The sequence below is a fragment of the Numida meleagris genome, chromosome 3, assembly GCF_002078875.1.
Source record: "Numida meleagris isolate 19003 breed g44 Domestic line chromosome 3, NumMel1.0, whole genome shotgun sequence".
NCBI lineage: Eukaryota > Metazoa > Chordata > Aves > Galliformes > Numididae > Numida > Numida meleagris.
Window position 1 is genome coordinate 105,064,872 of NC_034411.1, and position 22,207 is coordinate 105,087,078.

The 22,207-nt window shown below is 41.0% G+C and overlaps 1 protein-coding gene across 1 annotated transcript in view; it reads left to right on the forward strand.

Moving 5' to 3' along the window:
* MFSD2B (major facilitator superfamily domain containing 2B) overlaps positions 1-22,207 on the forward strand; it is a 39,359-nt gene that overhangs the window by 3,039 nt on the left and 14,113 nt on the right. The window contains 9 exon segments of the mRNA XM_021391030.1: positions 1-173; positions 4,802-4,918; positions 8,584-8,708; positions 12,017-12,140; positions 13,414-13,492; positions 17,040-17,218; positions 20,505-20,595; positions 20,690-20,811; positions 21,784-21,867. Of these exon segments, the coding sequence (XP_021246705.1) occupies positions 1-173; positions 4,802-4,918; positions 8,584-8,708; positions 12,017-12,140; positions 13,414-13,492; positions 17,040-17,218; positions 20,505-20,595; positions 20,690-20,811; positions 21,784-21,867 (1,094 nt within the window).

Genomic DNA, 22,207 nt, shown 5'->3' on the forward strand with positions numbered 1-22,207 from the left:
ACCTTCGCCCCTCACGGGCGCTGCGGGCGGGAAGGGGAGGGCATCGCCCGCTCGCTCTCTTCTTCCGCCCCCCCCGCCCTGCACACGCAGGTGTCGGACGGGAGTGTGCTGTCCGCAGTACCATGGCGGGGGCTGCGAGGGACAGCCCGGAGCGCCCGGCGGCGGAGGAGAAGGTAAGCGGCTTCCGAGGGGAGGAAAGCGGCCGTCGGGGGTCCCCAGGCGCTGCGAGGGCGGAGTTCAGCTTTTCGTCCTCTGTGTGAAGGGAGCGTGTACGTCGGGGGGGTTTTCCGGGCTGCCCGTCTGAGGGAGAGACCTGAAGGTGTTCTTCAGTTCTTCGATTCACCTTCTCTGTCATCGAGAAAATCGACGTACCTCTGACGCTTTCCCTCGAGGGTACGATACAACACTTGCTCTCCGGTTTGGTGCCCGGAGAAAGCACATTGGCTCCCTGTGGCTGTCCCTCCGTCCAGGCAATGTGTCCGTAGCAGGAGAGAGCCGTAAGGGCGCTGAACTCCTCAGGCAGCCGTTCCCCATCGGCGCTGCAGGTGTGAGGCGGTCCCAGCGCTGCCATCCGCCCTCGGTGCTCGTGGGGCAGCGGAAGGGTGAGTGCAGCCCCCTGTGTGTTTCGGGGGCATCAGGTCAACCTGGAAGCTTTAAAACAGGCTTCGAGACGGTTGACGTGAGGGCTTAGGGATCCCACCTGTCACAGTGGCAGGCACTCCTGCTTTTAAGGGGCTGTTGTATGGTCACTCGCAGAACAGCAGCTTTGACTATTCAAGCTGTGTTGAGAGAAAAGCTGGCTCAAAAGCTGCTCCTCATTAGCAGAGTTACCATTGTTTCTCAGATAAACCTGCATTTATCTGGGAGTCCCAGGTTTTGCTCTCTTCTTGTGACTCTTAAATTGCATGTTGCCTTGGTTCTGGACATAGCTGATAAGGAGCAGCTTAGGACCAAACGGCTGCAGCAGACCTTTGTGCCCATAATGTTCATGAAATATCTTCACACTGTTGCAAAGTGTTGTTTTCAATGTGATTAAGACTTCTTTTTTTCCTAGGATAAATAAGATGACCTGTTATGCTATTCAATTTCTATTCTGTTGGGGAACAGAAAATGTGAAGCATTGAATGTGGTTTCAATCACGAGAGAATTAAGTATGAAGGAGCTACAGTGCATTACTTACTCTGTAGCAATATACTTGAACTTACTCTATTTAAAGAGCAATATAAAATTTCTCACCTATTAATCTGAAAATAAAAAATAACATATCTTAATTTCACCTTCCTTTCTCTTACCCTCCTGCCCCATCCTCTCACCTTTCTTCCAAAACTTGCAGAAGCAATTGGGTGTTGATGTAATTTGTATTCAGCTGCATTCTCACAGCAGAATTTTGAGTACAATCACTTTGTATTTTGCTCCTGATTTGACTACTGCTCCCACAGTCAGCTCTCTGCTTTCTGGAGTACTTTAAGCTTACAGGCAAACTTACACAGGTGAAAAAGCTTTCACCAGCTTTCGCTGAAATCAAGCAATTTCTGCTGCTCGAGATAGCAGTGCAGCAGGGACTGTGGTCATGAGAGTAACAGAGAAAACTTCCCTCAGCTGCTCACAGCCAGGCTGCTGTTGCTATCTCTGCACAGGTGCCATTTTCAACCTTCTCATCCTTTGGGATGAGAAGTAGCGGCATTAAGTTGCACCAGGGGAGTGTTACATTGGATATTAGGAAACCTTTCTTCTCCAAAAGAGCAGTGCTGCAGTGGCACAGGCTGCCCAGGGAGGTGGTGGGGTCACCGTCCCTGGAGGTGTTCCAGAACCACGGGGATGTGGCACTGAAGGATGTGGGCAGTGGGCACGGTGGGGTGGGCTGGGGTTGGACCGGGTGATCTTAGAGGTCTTTTCCAACCAGAATGATTCTATGATTTTCAAGACAGTTTCTGGTGTCAAGCAATCCCAGCAGAGGCTCTGGACGTACCACCTGCCAATCTCACTGTGCTCACATCCACTGTTTGGTCTCCACAATTGTTCAGCAAGCATCGATGAACATCAGTGAATGCCATTTTTTCCACACGGAGGAATTAAAATCCACACCTTTTTACTTTAGACACTCTTCCATGTCAGGTGCCATTCTGTCAGACTGCCCCTCTGCTGCCAGGTGTTACATGGCAACAACGTGCAATGGAATATTAGGGGAAGGGTTCAACCTCCGCTGCCATACCACCACCATCCACCTCTGATGTGGTGGGCTGGCATCATGAAATAAGAGGCATTACTTACAGAGTAGCCTGCAAAAATCTAAGTGTGCAGAATTGTGAATTTGCTAACTATGAACCAGATATAAAGACGGGAGTGCTGCTTACAGCGAGTGAGTTTTCATCTCAGTCAACTGTTTTCTGTACTGCAACTTGAATTATTCTTTGTATTGTACAAATGTTTTGGAATGGTGCTTGTTACACTCAGATGCTTGCTTTTTCTGTGTTACCACGACCTTAGCTATAGACAGTTGCTAGGAAAGCAAGTGTCAAGGCAGCATTATGGATCAGGGCGTTTTTCTCATCTTGTTTGGGAGTGAGTTGGGAGCTCAGAAGGGAAGGAATGAAAGGAAAATAAACTTTTAGAGTAAATGAATTTCTGGGAGGATGGAGGTAGGGCTGGAGAAGGGAATGATTAAAACATTGTGATCGGGTTTAAAAGTAGACAGCTTCAGGAGCAAAGCTTAAGAAAAAGGTGTTGCAAGTCAAATCAAAAAGGTTAGCAGACCTGTGGGATCTGCAGACAGCTCACGTTCCATAGGACCTGTGCATGAAAAGTGGGTAGTTGGTACAGCAAGTGTTCATATCCTCTGTTCGTTGTGCTTAAAGCCTCGGATCAGCTTAAGCAGTACATTGCTCTGATGAAGCCAGTCTTGTGTTTGTCCTTGTGGATCACTCTCCTTTTTTTTTATTTTTCCTGGGAGGACGGAAATCACCAATCTGGAGTAAAAGCAAGATGTGCTGCGGTGACACCAATTTGCAGCAGTGCCCTGACACTGTTCACTTGGCTTAGGCGTAGCGATGGGATGCCCCCCCTAACGGAAGTGGTGTACATGTAACTAAGCCAGTGATGAGAGCTGTGATTAGCTTGAGACTTTTTACTCTTTCTCTGTAGATGCAGAACGAGGGAAGTGTCCTGGCATTGTGCTCACTTGCTCACACCCACTCGGATAAAACAGTTCAAAGGAGAACAATTAGATGATGAGAGGCTCCGTCTGGAAGTCTAAAACTTATCAAAACTCTATTATGTAGAAAAGATGATGGTGCTAAGTACATTTTAGAATATTCAGAAGCTAGGTATGCATCCGAATATTATCACCATTTGGGATCTCATTACCATATCTCTATTTTTATCCTGATCTAATGAAAGAATTTAGAGCTTGTATATTCAGTTCAAGGATGGATCAGAGGCAAGATTAATTTTGCTGCTTTTCTGGCTTCTCCTGACAGTAGTCTTTAAGGAGGGATGGAATATGTGTGAAATTTCTCAACGCTTGGGTTGGATATGTTGTTCCTACAGAGGGAATACAGGACTCATTGAGCCACTTTCTTCTGATACTTTGGGTTTTATATGACTAAATTATTTCTGAGATATTTTTAAAGGCTTTCCAGTATTTTTTACTAGTGGAAAGCACAGCAATCCTCATTAGAATTTTGATTAGGCTATACATATTTTGCCTTTTAATTGTAAATTTTAAACCTTCTTTTCAGCTTTTATCGTACCTTTATTTGTCAGTTCTACTAAAGAATATTCTTGGGTGCTTATGGTACTTTTCAAATACATCAAAATGCAAACGAAAGAGCGTGGTTTCTCTTTTATGTCAATTTTCACTGATTAAAAAATAAAAAGAAAGAAGATACAGAGAGTCAAGTGATTCTGCAAGAGTCTCACCAGAAACATGTGCCAAATTGAGGAAGGAATGGGGCACAAATCTTTGGAACATACGCAGTCTGCCTTTGGCTATAGAAATTTTCCACCTCTTTGGATGTTGTTTAATTATTATGGTAAGAAAGCATTCACCAATTGTTGTGGTCTGAAAGATTCATGTAAGAAATTATTTAAAAAGGAAAAAAAAAAAAAAGGACAGATTGAGACATTAGAAGAGGAGGCTCACGAGAGACCTCATTGCATGCTACAGCTTCCTGAAGGGAGGTTGTGATGAGGAGGGGGTTGGCCTCTTCTCCCAGACAACAAATAGGACCTGAGGAAATGGCCACAAGTTGTGCCAGGGGAGATTTAGATTAGATATAAGGGAAAACTTCTTCTCTCAAAGAGTGGTCAGGCACTGGGATGGCCTGCCCAGGGAGGTGGTGGAGTCGCTGCCCCTGGCAGTGTTCAAGAGGCATCTGGATGAGGTGCTACGAGATATGTTTTAGTAGCTCAGTGGGTAGTAACAGTGATAGGAGGACGGTTGGACTAGATGATCCTGTAGGCCCTTTCCAACCTTGTGATTCTATGATTCTGTGATTTTTAACATCTGAATTAAACGCTCCAGGCCACATCCATTTTTTTTCTTCTTGCTTGTAAGCTGGTTCATTTTCAATAGCTTATGAGAAGCAGGCATGCAAGTGTAAATGCCTTTGTAGGAAAACTATGGTTTGCTTTTAGATGCTGGATTAAAGAGCGAAACTTAAAAACCAAAAGAAAGACCATTCCAATGATGGTAGGAGTTTAGGGTGTGTGGCTTTGTTAATGGAATACCCATGAAGCAAATACACGATATTGGTGTGAGCCTCAGACTTTAACGTTATGATTTCTGTTTCTTCTTGTGCAGGAATACAAGCTGTCCGTTTGCGGCAAGTTATGCTACGCGATAGGAGGAGCCCCGAATCAAGTGGCAGGGAGCGCAGCTTCCTTCTTCCTGCAGATCTTCCTGCTGGACATAGCCCACGTAAGTAGCACAAGAGACTTTTACAGATTGTAGATTTACCTCAGCTCTGATGTCATCAACAATGTCCCTAGGGCTCTAAAAGGTAAATTAGCTAATAATGCTTTTAATTTTTCTTGCTCACCTTGCCTTTAGCTGTTCAGCGTCTTGGAAGCTGCATAAACTTCTCTGGAAACGTTCATTTATTTTCACTGGTTTCCTTTCTGACTTGAAGTGGCCATCATTTTTATGATCATTAATTATTCTTAGCAAAGAAAGCAGAGTGGTCCTTCCTGAAGGTTCTCCGCTGCCAGTTTGTGCAGAAGCAGACCTGGTGAAACAAAGCAATAGGAGTCATCCCATTCATATGACTTTCAGCTGCTCCAGCTAGATTCTAGGACAGCAGAGAAACAAAGAAAATGATTCTATAAGCGTTTTTTATTGGTTTGAATGGTCTTGTGTGGCCGCATGGTAACTAGGTGAGATAGATAAAGTTTTATAGGGTAGAAGAAAAGACTTTTAGGGAGATGAGGCCAAATTGCAGGGGCTGAAACTGCCATAGATTTCAGCACAAACACCAAAGTTTATGTTTTATGGCTTTCCTATAGAAGTCTAATATCAGAAGCTGAGGTTATAAAAGAAAAACTAAATCTTACGAGTTACGTAATACAATTGGCCACAGAATAAGATCGGCAGGTAAAACTGAGATCTCAAATGTCTTGTTGAGGCTAAATTCACAGGATCTGGAACGGGGGCCAAATTTGGACAGCAGTGTCAAAGAAGTCAAATGGAGTGGAGACTGTGGAGTCTGTGGACAGCTGAATGTGGAAGAAGTAACTTCTTGGAGATGCTGCAGGAGATGGGTGTAGCTCTGACGTCTGTTGATTTATATTTACATCAAGGATGGCAGTACGAGCCATTGGAGATGATGAAGCAGGAACTGGATGAGAAAGACACTAATGTAATTTTCCCAGCGCGCAATAAATACTGGAATTTAGAAACTGGAAATTCTAGAAGCTAGGGAACATTTCTTTATTTGTGTTTGTGTACAGCGTTCAGGAAGCCAGGGTTCCATTCTCAAACCTCTGGATACCACCTAAAAATGACGTAATTATTTTTGTTAACAAGCTTCTACTGAAAACCAATAATTTTGCTTAACATTTGTAATGATACTTTTATTACTTCATTAAGGGCCTGAATTATTAAAACCTTGGTGGTTTAGCTTGTTCTGTGAAGTAATTCTTCAAAGAATTTTTTCAAGACCAGATCAAGAGCTTCCTAAGTCTTTTTTTCCATATATTTCCAGGGAAGAATATGTCATTTTATAGTCAATATCTGAATTTAAATCTTACCCATTTAGAGGGCAGATCTGCTACAGCTCTTTCTTGGAGATTGTGAAATTCCTATGCATGAAACTTCATACATAATCTGGGCCCCTTCTAAGAAAATTACATTTGTATTCACTTTCTGTAGCTTACATTTTTTTCCATTTCAATTCCATATACCACCTAAATTACCTGCATAAACTACAGGTATATAACTGCAAACCACTGAGAATCCTTGAATCAAATTACTGGAAAACACTGAAACTTCTGATATTAGAATACTGCTTTTTGTTCCTTTTCGGATGGCTGAATAGAACAAGGGGAAATGGCTTCAAACTTAAAGAGGGTAGATTTAGGTTGGATATAAGGAAAAAGTCTTTTACAGTGGGGGTGGTGAGGCACTGGAACGAGCTGCCTAGAGATGTGGATGCCCTGTCCCTGGAGACTTTCAGTGCCAGGCTGGACCAGGCCCTGGGCAACCTGATCTCACTGTGGTGTCCCTGTTCATTGCAGGGGAGTTGGACTGGATGGCCTTCAGAGGTCCCTTCCAACTCTAAGGATTCTGTGATTCTATGAATTTAGCTTGTTTCATCTTGTTCTGTATAATCACTGAGAAGCTGTTGAGGTTAGTGATGACAGAGAGTGTTTAAGTTTAGAGGCTAAGAAATGCAGCAAAGGGATGCATGAGACCCCAGAGAGGATGAAAACAGGGACACCATGATAAGACTCAGCTCTCCATAAGAGAGATTTTAATTTTCATCAAGGCTTTCTTCTGCATCTGTTTATATAGTATCTACTTCCTTTCTGTCTATTCACTTTATCTAAACAGAACACCAACGTAAAATTCACCTAATTTGAAACTTTCTGCCCGTATATCCCTCATCACTGCAGTATTTCAACCACTGTATCTTTCTGACTCATTGCTCTTTTGTTCTTGTTGCCACCCTGGCTATAGGATGGCACAAGTGGCTGAACTGGACATCAGCAAGTTGCTGTGGGACCCAGCCCAACATCCAGGCAGTGCAGCAATGGGAGGCTTAGAGTGCCACTGCCATTACCTGCTAGAACACCAGTCCCAGTGCTCCCTTGCTCTTAAGCTTTCTAGGGTGGGCTTGGTGTCTTGGAGCTGACAGTGTCAGGAAGATTTGCTCTTCCTGCAATTTCAGCTAATTTGGGCTAAAATTTAACAAGCGTGGTTACAGAAACGCATAGCACTTGCCTTTACCAGAGGTCACTCAGGATTCTGTCATCATTTCTTTTTGTCACCTCTGAGGAAATACCTGCAGCAAGTTCTTTGAGCAGGAAGCCAGGTGGAAGCTGTGTGACGCTGCCTGACAAACAGCAGCAGGCTCAGCAGATAGCAGGGAATGCTAACTCAAGCTTGGTGTTGCATTAGCTGCATTTACCAGACTTCCATCTGAGTTAAAGAACTCCTGGCATGAAGGAGCATATTGATGAAGGGTATTTGTTCTGCAGTCACTGGCTGTTTCAGTGGGCTCCCTCTACATATATTTTTAAGAGATTTAAGAGAACATTTATCATTGTATTGATTTCAATAACTTTTTTTTTCAGACCTATAGTTTTAGTGGCGTGAACTAGACACTTCAAGGATACATTACAATTTTTTATCCACTCTGTGATATGAATTCCTAAGGTCTCTACAGATGCAGTGGAAAAATAAATACATTGCCAGGGCTAAACCGTAATTCCATACATGCACTTAATGGTGGTCGAACTTCAAACTTGGCCATTTTATTCACATATAATGCATGAACATTTTTCAAGTGAGATTTGTTGAGTGTGTGCTGGTAAGTTTGAACAGATGTGCATTATGCAGTTCAGTGCTGAGTGGATAGAATCTGCTGTGCTGCAGCCACTTCCAAGCCACACTCCACCAGTTGGTAGCCTTGCTGGTAGTCTCAGGAGGTGAAAAAGCCTGGATGCATGCAGACATCTACCTCTGCTTTTATCTACTTCAGGTCAAGGTAGTGATCTAGAAATGGGACTGTATGAGGGAAAAGTTACAGAGATGCTCTGTTAGGTTTAATAACTAAAACAAGGACTTCGGTCTCCTGTTTGGCTCATTTTCCTCATTCTGAACGCATCTATAATCTCACCTTCCTTGCATTTTTTCTCTGCAATCCCATTTTACGTGGTGCCTTATCTCAATGTTTTGTTTTTTTTGCTATGGGAAACCAGCAGGGTAGCCAGTAGGAATTTCTGCGACAGCAACAGACATGTTTTGTAAATGAACTAACATTACTCTTTAAAACACCAAGGTTCTTTCTGGAAAGTTGCTTTATGCTGTTTCATTGTACTGTGGAACAATGGCTCGTGTTTAGAGTACTGTGTTTGTACTTTCAGATTACTCCATTTCATGCCTCTTTGGTGCTGTTTGTTGGCAGAGCCTCAGGAGCTGTTACTGATCCTGTTGCTGGCTTTTTTATTAGCAAAAGTAGATGGACAAAAATTGGCCGGCTCATGCCTTGGTAAGCAGAAATCTGTACGTGTATTTATACATATATATAAATATTTTGTGTATGTGTGTTTTAAGACCATACAGTCTTCTCACTGAGTTATTTTTCCTTGCCTGCTTCCCAGGCAACTGTGATTGTATTATTTCTACATATATAAAAGCAAAAAGAGACGTTCTCATGTCATCTATTTCCCTTCAACTCGTTCATCCTTGGAAAACAAGGAAAAGATTTTCTGCAACTGGAGAAACAAACAGATAAAGCCAAAACAATGCATTAACTAAACTGGAATCTCATGTAAAACCTTCTTGGCAACTAAATTTTCATCTCTGGCTAGATTCCATTTAGTTTGGCTTCACTCCTTCACAAAGCTGGAATGAGTTTCTTCTTGTGTCCTAGCGTGCCATCACTTCTCATATCAGCCTTCCAAGAGCTCCCTTAGCTTTAATTGGCTAGGCCTTCCAAATCAGTAAAGGGTGTGTACATAGGTGTGGAGCAGATGTGACACCACGGCACTGAAGGGTTCAGCAACTAGCAGTGCCTGACACTGTGTCATTCTTCCTAACAGCACTCATTCTGGTTCTGCCCCTTTTACATCCCCGTAATCAAAATACCTAACTAAAAAATCACCATGACTTTTAAAGAGGAATTAGGTGCTCTAGGATTTGATCAGCATTTCTAAGGAGACCAAGGGATGTTTCACTGTGACATGCTTATCCCGTGTATGCATTCTAGCTATTGTTGTCCTTCAGAATCTGCACAACAAGTTACACTGGTCCATGTGCTGCCCATGTGCTAGCAGAATCATTACTCATATGGGAAGGAAATTGACAGGTATGAAGCAAAAAATTGGAAAGGAGTGGTTTGTGTTAGAGGAACCTAAGATCACCCATGACAGTGAACATTTAGAAATCATAGAGTCATTTATTAATTTTAAATTTTATTTTAGAAGTCAAGGAGAGACTAAGTAGTTTGTGAAATGGGGAGTCTTTAATCACTGCTCTGTCTTGTTCATTGTGAATATTGCCGGATATTTTGAATTAACTACAAATTTTGAATTAATAAAACCCCCAAACTTGATTCACAACTAAAATCTGAGAGTAAAAATGTGGTATCCTCAGCAAAAAAAAAAAAAAAAAAAAAAAAAAAAAAAAAAAAAAAAAAAAAAAAAAACCTGAAATGTCAAGGAAAATGAGCTCTTCTTTTATTTTAGTTTGTGGTTTTCTTGAGTCCCATGGTTTTCGAGCTACGGAAAATTGCAGCAGCTCATATCTGGCAAATGGCATTTTTATAATAAATGCCATTTGATGTATTCTGACGCATTATTTTCCTACTTCTGTGAGAATAATGTAAATAATCATGTTTAGTGTTAGATATCAGTGTTAAGATAACTCCCAGTGTAGCATGAACTTACCAGCCCTTAGCACTGTAAACCAATGACTGTACGGCTTGCACTTGTTAGAGGAAGAGTGCTTGGCCCACCTGCAACAGGCACTCATCAAGCAGCTACATCATTTCCAGAAGGGTTTTGTCTGTCTTTTTTGTAATGGTAATCTTTTCGTGGGAATTTTGTCCTTATTCCTTGGGATTCAGATCGTATTTAGGCAAAGAAAATAATGTGTCTCCTGTTAGTTAAAAAATACCTTGTTATTAAGTATCCAGAGTGAAGTGGTGGTATTGGTTCGGTCAGAAAAGTTTGTTAGCAAAGCACAGACGTTAGTAAAGAGGGCAGAAGTTGAAGTATAGCTTAATGCTGTACTTAACCTGGTAGGAAATCACCTGCCATTAGTGATCTCTTGTACATAATGCGTTTAAAATGCATAAGCAGACACTGACTTAAAATACACAAACTTGGTCAAATATTTTGTCGAAGGAGTTAACGGCAGAAAATCAGCAAGTTCAGCGAGACTGAAACAAACTGAAATTAATGAGGGAAGGAAAATGTGGGAAAAGGGAAGAGTACTGCTAAGAGGGTTACTGCTGAGAAATCACACAAAAAAAAAGGGCCATAAAAAAAATGTCCTTGTGGTGACTCTGTCTGAGCAGCAGTCTGGAATAGCTCACACGATTATAGAAGGAGGTAGATTCCCTGACGTGTGTGAGGATTTTACCCTTATTTGTGTTTTCCGTTGCTGACCAGCTGGAAACAAACTGCGGCCTGAGCACTGGAGAGGCAGAGAAGAGCAGAACCTGGCACTTTGCTTGTGAAGGTTTAGCTCCCAGTGATGCCCTCCATCCCCACAGAGCAGTGTGGGAAAGTCATTGTTTTGCTGAACTATTGACACATTACTCTTTTGTATGCCACGTTTTCAGTTCACGATTGCAAAATAATCAGCTGACCCCAAATGCCAGTAGCGCTGTTGTGAAGGGATTAATCTGTTTTCTCTTTTGTGTGTTTGGATATTTTTTTTTTTTTTTTACTGGAATCTTGGTCATCTAATTACATTGTTTAATATGTGGTTTACAAGACTATGGGAGAGCTCCGACGCTGCTTCAGCTCGCAATTTTAGGGAATAATAGCATTTGATAACTTCTTCCGTGTCATTGAGTTTGAAGTGTTGTTTGCCTGAAATAATGTTTAGACCAAATGTAATTAATTACTGTTACGTGCAATGTCTGGAACTGAAGTTTCTACAGTTCCAGTTTTTAAGCCACTTCCCTCACCAGATGCTGCTCCTTTTGTGTTTCAGTGATTAGGAATTTTACTGTTGAGTAAAATGGAGGAAATTACTATATACCAGAGCAGATACAGACCGTAGCTGTGAGCTGTCCATTATCTTTTATGCTGTTTTCAGCATTTTTAAGCGTATCAACGTATTTGCATTTATTTGGAGTAGCAGTGAAGAGGCCAAGTTCAAAGGAAAACTGAAGGCGTTAAAATTAGAGCAAGGAATCCTTCATAATAAGTAAGCTCATATAAACATTGCTGAAGTACGTTATGACATGTGGCAAGAGGGCTTAGTTTTCAGTGATTCTTTTAACAAAGATGTAGTCTGAGGCATGTACCAAGGCATGGCAGTGTAGTTATGCTGTTACAGTGCATGTGCAAGGCAATTATGTCCATCCCGAGTAGGGTATTAATTTAAGTATAGCACTTTTCCCTCAGATTTGACATTTTATTCCACTTTGTGGAAGCACTTGTATGCGTCTTACATTAATTTGTGCATTTAATCCACACTAGCATTTAATGTCAAATCACACCTTTATTGTCTTTCGGAAAATGCATAACACAAATTGCATGATATCAACTATTAGCAGGAAAACTTAGTATGCTTTGCTGTCATGACGTTGAGATTGTTGGCATGTGTTCATTTGCTTTGCAGGATGCTGGCATGTACACCCTTCACAATAGTGTCCTACTTTTTCATGTGGTACCTGCCTCCATTTGTCTCAGGAAGGGTTGCATGGTACCTGACTTTCTACTGCATTTTCCAAGCACTGACCACAGTAAGTAGGTTACAAATCACCGTGTTTTCAGCAGTAACTTGCGTTTTTCCTGTCTGTTTTATTGCATTCCAGTTTAGTAAACTGAGATTACCAAATCTTTTCATTGTATTTCAACTTCTAGCAACTTTTAAGGGCTAAGTGGATGTCCCTTAATCATGCTCTCTGCTGGCTGACAGTTCCTGCCCAGGCTTTCTCTGTCTGGTTTGGTAATTCAGCCAGATTCCCTCCAGTCACTTTCTCTGGCAGTTGAGGCTAAGGTGGTGATTTACTGCCAAGGGGTTTGAGAAGCCTGCACGTGAAAGGGGAGCCTATTTCCCCCGAAGCATATTTGTCAAAAACCATCTCAGCTTTTTGGAAAATTACTCTGGTGGCCATAGACACTCAATTCTCCTGACTTCTACTGTCAGGGGCAGATAGGAGGCAAATGGCTTTGTGGCTCTAGTTGTGGGTGCTTTGTCTGAAGGTGGAAGACAAAGAGCCCCAAAGCTGAAATAGCACTGGTAGTAGTCATCATGATATTTAGGCCTGGATAGGAAAGTTTGAGCACATGAATTTTTGCACTGTGTTGCACGACTTACAGTATGTATGTACAAACTGTTATTTTGGTAGGTCCCAGGGAACCTGTTTGACTTGCTCCATACTGCACACAGGGATGTATCACCTGCTTCTGCCTTGTAGCAAATATCAAGGTGAAACAAGGTATCTTCAGTGGTGCAGCTCACAGCAGACCAGGACTGGCAGCCAGGCACCTGCATTGCAATGTAGCAGGGTGTAACCTGGTTGCATTTCCCTGGATCCTAGTTTAAAAAAGGAGTTCCCAGCCATATAAAGAATTACATAGTGAAAGAGATGTTGAACTATTTGGGGGATTTATGCAGTCTTCTGGCTTTAATAAGGTGGAATGCTGTATTGTCTTCATAATGGCTCCGTTTCCTGCTAGTTAGCTCAAGCTGGGAAAGTGGTTCTCCTATTGCAAATAAAACTAGATGCTTTACAGCCTGGTTATAAAGGACTTTTTCCCAAGGAAGCTGAAGGAATACAGCATAAAGGTAAAGCCTCTTGGTTACTTATTATTTACTATTTGCATGAGGAAAAATAATCTCTTTCATAATATATGCTTTACAAGTCAGGAAGGGAAGACAGATCTTTGTGCTAAAAGATGCAGTGTTCTAAATATGTGAATTCTAATGTTGCATTAAACTCTTTTCCTGGATATCAGTGAAATAAAGCATCTACTCTGAAATGTCTTATATGTTGTTCTTTCTTTGCCTAGTTATTCCAAGTGCCATACTCTGCTCTCATCATGTTTCTCAGCACAGACCAGAAAGAGAGAGATTCTGCAACAGCATACCGTGAGTGTGATATGAGTTATTTCATGAGAACTGGGGGTGTGTTTTATTTGAAATCATTTGCTAGCTATAGGAAATTACTAATATTCAGTGCCCCTGAACTGGCTTTTTCCATTAGACTTCAGTGAAAAATATTTTGTCCCATAAATGCTACCATTTTTCTATCTAAATAGGACACATTAATGTTTTATTGTCTCAAGTTGTCTGATTAGGTATGAACTCTTTTCAATTTATTGCAAAGCTAGAAGAAAAATTAAAATTACCCAAAGCCAGGATAGAGAATAATTATTTGATTGAAGGATATTTTGTAGAGGAAAAAAACAAAGGGCCAATCTCCTATATTTAATTAAAGAAAACCTCAAAGTAGTTTGGTGGGGTTTTTTTTTGTTTTTGGTTTTTGGTTTTTTTGTTTTTTTTTTTTTGGTTATTTGTTTTTAGTTAGGATTTCTGTAGTTTACGTGTTTTACATTGTAAATTCAAAATCCCAACCTCTGAAGCCTCCCAATCTCTAAAAAGTTTCTCTGCAAAATAGAACCAAGGCAGACACCTCACCAAGGAAAAAAAAAAAAAAGAGAGAATAAATTTGTGTGCATGTTCACACCAATTAAAATCTCTCTTTTTAATTGTATCTATGCCTATTTAACTCTAACACATTCCAGGTAGTTTGCAGAAAGATCTTATTGAAATATTACCAGCACTCTGTATTCATTACAGCATGACTGTATTCATTAAAAGAATGACAGCTTCCAGACCATATCTCTGGCTCTTAAAAAATCAAAACCAAAGATTTTACTTTGAAGCAAACTGATCAAATCAAGAAAGTGCAATGAAAGTCTTCTCAAGATTTCCTGTATAGACCATAAATTGCGTGTAAGAATAGTTTCTTCCCTTACTACTCTCTTCAGCTCTGTTCTCATGCCTTCTTTATTATGTAACTGCTGTCTCTCATGTCCACCAGCATTAAGCAATGTAAGGAGAAAAGAGTGCTGAAATGTCCCATGAAAGATTTTTTCTCTGTCCCAACCTGTCCTTCAGTGGTGCTTTAGAATAGTTTGTGATTTCTTTTTTGTTGCATCTGTTCTCTCTGTGTGGCAAGAACCCTTTTCTCTTTCGTTAGCCCTTTTAACGGTCAACATAATTGCTTGACTATATTGAAAACCAGACCATAGAGGCACGATGATACGGCCAGAAGTTCTAAACTGTCACGTCAGAAATTCTGAATACAGAATCACCTGGGGGTCCTGGTGGATGACAGGTTGGCCATGAGCCAGCAGTGTGCGCTGGTGGCCAAGAAGGCCAATGGGATCCTGGAGTGCATTAATAAGAGCATTGCCAGCAGGTCGAGGGAGGTGATCCTTCCCCTCTACTCTGCCCTGGTCAGGCCTCACCTGGAGTACTGCGTCCAGTTCTGGGCTCCCCAGTACAAAAAAGGCAGGGATCTCCTGGAGAGAGTCCAGCAGAGGGCCACGAAGATGATAAAGGGCCTGAAGCATCTCCCCTATGAGGAAAGGCTGAGCGACCTGGGCCTGTTCAGCCTTGAGAAAAGAAGACTCAGAGGGGATCTGATGAATGTTCATAAATATCTAAGATGTGGGAGGCAGAGGGACGAGGCCAGACTCTTTTCAGTGGTGCGTGGTGATAGGACAAGGGGAAATGGCCACAAATGGAAGCATAGGAAGTTCCACACAAATGTGTGTAAGAACTTCCTCACAGTGAAGGTGCTGGAGCACTGGAACAGGCTGCGCGGGGAGGTTGTGGAGTCTCCTTCTCTGGAGACGTTCAAGAGCCGCCTGGATGCCGAGCTGTGCAACCTGGCCTAGGGAGCCTGCTTTGCAGGGGGGTTGGACTCGATGATCCCTAGAGGTCCCTTCCAGCCCCTACCATTCTGTGAATCTGTGAATCCCTTGAGCAATACCATCCTTCTTCAGCTACATGGAATAGCTGTAATTAGCGTTATTGTCATCTCAAAAGAAACCCAGAGCTGGTAGTCAGAGGATAGGACTAAACAGCAGGAGACTCCAGTTGTGTTATATTCTTTGACAGTAGTTCTGTATCCTGAGTCATCTGGCTGAAATTCCAACTAAATCCACACACCTAGTATTTTCTGTTGTCTGATTTTATGTCTTCAGAGGCTGTTATCCAAATAAATGTGTTTTCCTATCTGCTAGTCCAATATAATGCCTCACAGGCATGTGAAATTCTTGCTCATAAACACTGTTGAGCTCCATGTGTGATAGACGTTATGCATTTATAATGCCATTTTACTGTTCAGAAAAGTGTTTCAACTTTCTAATGTACAACCCTTCTACTAAGACAATTTAGGGTGGTGCAATGAACCATAAGTTTGACTTTTCAAATGTTGGTGTTTTGGTGTATTTTGAAATAATATTTGTTTGGAGACAAGTTGTCTTGGAATGGTTATGATTACATGAGATTCTTCTTTTTTTTTTTTACAAGGCCTTACTTAAACACTCTTCTCTTACCTCTCCTTGAGTTTCATAGAGAATTCTTCTTGGTGATAGACTTTCTTGGATGCAGTCTGTTGTTCAGGCATCCTTCAACTGTTTAAAGAAAAGCAGCTGTGTAATATGAAGCGTGCTTTAAAAAAAACAAAAGGATGGGATCAGTGGATCCACTACCCTCTACTGGAGACAAGCAGAATCGTTTATCATAAATTTTCCCCTGCTCCTTATTGTAAATATATGGGAGAAATACTGGATTCCAAGGTTGCTTTAAGATAAATCCTACTTACGTTCTGTGCAAATTAAAACCTACTCCAATGTATAATCTACTTTCTGAAGGATCTGCTTTGCTGTCCAAGGTGGAAAGCAATACATTATAAATTCTGAGCGCACACGAAATTTGAAATCTGCTTGCTTCTCAGCTGCTGGTACTTTTCAGTAAGTAAGTTTCATAACAGTTGTATCTCTGTTGCCTATAATGAATTTTCTGAGTTTTAGTGTATGATCCTATGATGCTGTTAAGAACAGCATCTGCTGTTTTCAAGAGCTTTACAGCTGTATTATTTCCTACAGAAGCCTGGGGTAAGTATCATTTCATTTTGCCATCAGAGAAGCCCAGAGATCTGAGCAGATAAGTGGCTTGCAAAATGTTTCATGAAGTTACTGTCAAACTTGAGATGAAAAGTCTCATGTTATGGCTCCTAGCTGTGCTTTGGAAAAGTGGCATTCAGTATTTAATTTGTAGTTCGGCTCTTGTCCATGAGATGAAATGTTTCTGTGTTATCCCCTTACAGCTCTTAATCCCAGCCATACTCATCACACAGCCTGTGTGTAAAAGAAGCTCTTCCATAGAAGCTTCTAAAGGCTGATCAGAAAACCAGTTATAAAAACTCTCTTTCCTTGACACTATTCTATTACTGATCTCCCAGTTCAGCTGTTCTTGGTACCGCATGTTCTGTCTGATCCATATGAAAGAAAGTGGTATTGCTTTGATAAGGTTGTTCTTCAGTGAGATACATGAGCAGGTTTGTAAGCAGTGGAGAAATCAGGTTCTCATCCTCAGCACACATTTGTGCTTCCTTCTCTAGGAATGACAATGGAAGTCCTTGGGACCTTGGTTGGAGCTGCACTTCAGGGGCAAATTGTGGCCAGTGCTCATCTCTCTCATCACTGCACTTTGAACCCGCTGGTAAACACCACCAGCCCTACCCAATCCTCGCACGACACTCCTGGCTTTTCTGAGCCCTCAGTCCCCTTGTCTCATCAAGTAAGTGTCTATGGGAGCATGCTAAAATCTCTTAGGGAGAGGAGTGTGTCTTTCCTGTAATACCACATCACATTACCCAGCTGGATAAGCATGAACGTGACTTCCTTGAAGCCAGCAGTGCTGGAGCTGAGGCAACTGCCTTGTTAAAGAACAAGGTTTCATATCTGTTGAATTTGCAATCCATTCTCAGTGTGACAGCAGAATTATACTGAGGAGCTTTACTGATGGTACTGGCCTGTGAAGGAGCTAGAAGGTAGGTAGCTACACTTTGTTTTCACCAGAGGCTGATCTACAGTTTAAAATAGAAGCTTAGTAAGAAAAAGAGGCTGTAGCAGAATCTTTCAGTTCAGCAACACTGCTTTTCAAAGCAGTTAGTTGTAGGCACCCGCTGTAAAGATTAATGGCTGGTACGTGCAAGAAGCTGTAAATCCTACTTGGAATCCATATTCTTGTGAAAGTACAAAAGACAGTTGGTAGTAAATGGTTGGTAACAGGGAATAACTGGGAGCACTTCTCCATGAAGAAGGCTTCTTTGACCTGATTTTAGTCTCAGGTGCACACTGCAAATCAGGATGTATGTATCTGTAGCCAGTGCTCTGCTTATTGTAGTTGAATCACTACTGTTACCACTTTTCAGCAACAGAAAAATCACAAGCTAAAGGCACGATTTCACAAACACTTTAACTTTGCATACCCTGGCACCAGCACAGGTAATCTAGGAAGAGGACCAGTCCGTGCATCTCCCCCATCTCAGACACTGCTCTCTCCTGCTTCTCTTTTTGCTGGCACGGGCCATTGTACGTCTTCTCAGATAAATTACTTGAGAAACTGCCTGGGGAGATCAGGGTTGCTTTTCTATGTGGCAGTGCCATTTTATGGCTGATTAAAGTATTTTTGAAGCTGCTCGTTAGGTAACTTCTAGTGCATGTTTTAACAAGACACAGAACACCATTCTTTCTTCCTTTTTAGCTTCTAGTGGACAATGGCTTGCTGTAGAAAACTACTGTGCTATTACAGCTCTGTGAATTGTGGAGACAAATAGCTTGAGGAGTTGTAGAGCAAGCTGAATTTCATTGCACAGCAGATTCCTTATCTGAATCTGCTCTATGCTATAATCACCATCTTCCACTTTCAAATTTCCTAAATGGCTTTCAGGGAAAAAAAGTATATCACTTTGATTTATTTTCTTTCAAACCAGATGTTCTTTCCTGTGCTCTTCGACATAAGAGAGAGATGGAGAGTGTTTGCTTATTTCTTTTGTTTGCCTCACTTCACTTCCCTATTTACATGCAGGGAAGTGTTCATTTTTCATGAGATTTTCTTGTGTTTTTTTTTGTTTGGTTGGTTGGTTTCGTTGTATTTCCTCTGTTCTGTGCATCACCTACTCAGGTTTTGTAGACAAGTAATGTCCCATGGTTGAGAATGGTCTGGAATATGGTGTCCAGCTGTTTTCTCTGGGAAAGGCTCTGTTCTCTCCTGGTTTTCTGCTGCCCTTTTTTCCCAAAAACCCTCAGGCATGAGCAGAAGCCATAGCGTTAATGAATTGCTTTGGCAACCCACCTCACTCCCTTCTGCCCTGTTTTGTGAGAATCCCAATTTTTTGCCATTCACATGACCTGACGTCAGTTTGGTTGTATTAGTGGAATATGCACGGCCACCAGCACACACAAGGGAGATGCTCAGCGTGGTGCGATGAGGCACTTGCCTTTTGTTTACATGATATTCAAACAGAATGTGCAACCAACTGGATGACTGACAGGAGATATTGAATCTTGATTGAATGAGTAATGGACATTCATTTATAAGTTAAGAAATAGATAGGGTCTATGAACATATACATACATATGTATTTAGAAGAGGTAAAATCTTGATGGTTTCTCTTAGAGAGATTCAGGAGTATGACCCTAATCTTTTTTTTGTCACAAAGTCTGATTCTTAGTTGCTCAAAAGCTCACCTCCTTTAAAGACAGACCTTGTGAATGACTGACATTTTTAGCCCTTCTGTCCTGTGTAGGCTGCTTTTGAGGCTGAAATTACCTTATTTAAGTGAACTCAAGTATCTGCACTACTGTAGACTGCAGTCCGTACAAATCATAGCCAGCAGTATAAATGTATTCTGTGACTGTGTTTATAGTTTTGGTATCCAAAATATCTTTATCCCAAATAAAGAAATACAAGACTGTCCTTTACATCACCGTGTCCCTTTCTGAAATGTAAATACCTTAACAAAGGTTGTCATCTTGAAGGTTGTCTAAATGAACACTTGAAGATTGTCTAACTGAACCACTGAAGTGGTTTATCTCTCTAACATTGCATCTACTCTAAGTGACTTCATATTTGGGAAGTACATTCTTGTGATTGCATACCTATTTACCATTTTGTTCCTAGATTTATAATCCTGGCTTTTGCAACGTAGTACTGATCATTCGGAATTCAATTTTCCTATCAAGTAATCATTGTGTCAAAAAGCTCTGTAACCAGCACTTGTTTTATCTTTCATAATATAGTAAAAAATAAATTATTACAGAAAACTTAAGCAAAATAAAATTGTAAAGCTCTATTCAAGAGTCAATATAATCACTGTCAGAAACAGTAAATATGATTTGTGTGGGAGGTATTCTTGGGGGGTTTTTTCCACCTGGCTTAATAGAAAGCAAAGATTTCTGAATTTGCTTAAATGTTTTGCTACCTAGCTGGGAAAACAAGCATGCAAGCTACTGTATTCTCAAAACATCAGCTTTAGAATGTGTTTTCTAAAATTTATTAAAGCCTAAAGTAAGATTTTACTATTGTTATGTGTAAATGGAGTAACTGTAATAGTTGTTTGCATCAGCTCAGAAGCCTTTCCCCCCCAGAATGAAGATACAGTTTCAGGACTGTGTAGAAAGATCAACAAGATTCAAAATAAAATAAAATAAAAACAGAATCATTCTATGAATGCTGTGTGCTTTTGACAGATGACTGTGTGTGTCTATAGCTAGTCTCAACATAAGCATTTTTTTTTTTTAAATATTCTTGTTGCCAACACAGTAGACCTTTGTTCACACCTTCTTTTTCTCCCCCAAGAAATATATACTTACGTGTCCTGGGTTTATCCTGGAGTAGGTGTTGTTTATACATGAATTGCAGAAATGAATGTTCTCCAGAAAAGTAAAAGACAGACAGTTGGTGCTATTAGATGGGCATTTCTTCACTTGCAGATGACTCACCTGAAAAAGACTGAAATTTTCATGATTATTTGTCGCTCTCCTGTCACCATTTCAAATATGTCTTTTTCTTTTCAAAGGCAAAAGTCTATATGATTGCAGCAGGGGTTATAGGAGGTATATATCTTCTGGGAATTATCATTCTTTTTCTTGGAGTAAAGGAAAAAGATGGTAAGATATATTTAAATATGCTTAGATTTGCTAATATTTATTTCATAGTTGTCTCTGGAAAAGATTGTTATTTTACATATTCTCTTCCTCTTAGATCCTTATGCCTTGAGTTCAGACAGAGCAATTCCTTTTTGCAAGGGGCTTGGACTCACCATGAAGCATGGCCCATATGTGAAACTTACAGCTTCATTTCTTCTCATCTCAACAGCAGTTCAGGTAACTTTAGACTCTAAGGCTGCGTGTTGGCCTCATTCCAGTCCCAGCATGAGAGAGTCTGAAGCAGCTAAAATGCAAATAACCTTTGACTTGTGACTGGAGGTGATGATCAAGGGGGTGGTGCCTTCCTCTAGAAGTCAGCAGGGAACCAGAACCCTTTTTTTGGTGCCTGGGGTTCTATGCAGCTGGAGATGGCTCATTCAAACGAGAAGGAAAACCAAAGTCCTGACCATTTAAAGACAGGTTTCTATTTTTTTTTTTCCATAAGAGGTGAGGAACTAGTCCCAGTGACCCAGATTGGGTCATTATATGTTATCCATCTACAGTCTCCTGTGGTTTCAGTTGCTTAGAGAATGTTTTTGCTCTTCTGTCTGTTCTTCTGTGCCACTTTAAACCATTGCCCCCTTTCTTTTACGTAGGTGACTGATCTCAGATAGTGGCTGAACTGGTTCTGGTAGAGAATTCTGTGATGGAAGGCATTAGGTCAGAGTTAGAAGGTGTTCAGAGGCAGGTGGTCTTAACTAGAGCTAGATAGAGCTAATTTTCGAATCAGGACCTGCAGTTGAATGTGACTTTCACAAAATGATGCGGCATGTCCTCCCATAGAGAGGAGCTGTAGAAAAAATGTGAAGCCATTTGGTAAGAAACCTTTCCTCCCTGTAGTCCAGGGATCTTTTAAAGGTTGATAAGTGAGCTGTATTAAACTCAATAAATACATAGTTTTAACGTGAACCTGTCACTATGTACATTTAAGTTGAAGTTGCTTGAAGTTCCTCTTGCTTGCCCTGATATTGTTGGTGTGTTACCCCAGTGATAACAGGAGAGTGACTACTTCTTTAAGTTGTTGTAGAACTCCAAATCCTACATTTGATAAATCAGTCCCAGGGATGTTTGGCTAGTACGGAGTGTGATGTCTTCTTATCTTTTTTCCTTTTCCTTCTTTTGGTGGTGGTCGCCAAATATCTTCAACAGCTGGAGCAGAGCAACTTTGTCCTATTCTGTACTCATGCAGCTGATCTTCGCTATCACTTCCAGTATTTGGTGGTGACCATCTTGGTGAGTTGTGGTTTTATTTATATTTTTATTTGCTAGCTCAATCTCACTCGTTTTTAGCACAAAGTTATAGAAGTCAAGAAGTCTTTTATGGGTAGACTGAGATGGGATTCGTACTCTGTGTATACTTCAAGATAAGTGTATCTTGCTCTTCAGCTTTCTTCCTGTACTGCAGGATAAGGCTTAATTAAATGATAATGTGTCAGGTTCAAATTGTGAGGTAAAAGACATCAGTGCAAAGTACAAATATTTGCAATATGCTTGGCCTTTAATGATTGTGTAACTTTAACTGCAGTGGTTTACCTTAGGAAAAGGAAAGTTTGATACTGTATTTTGATATTTA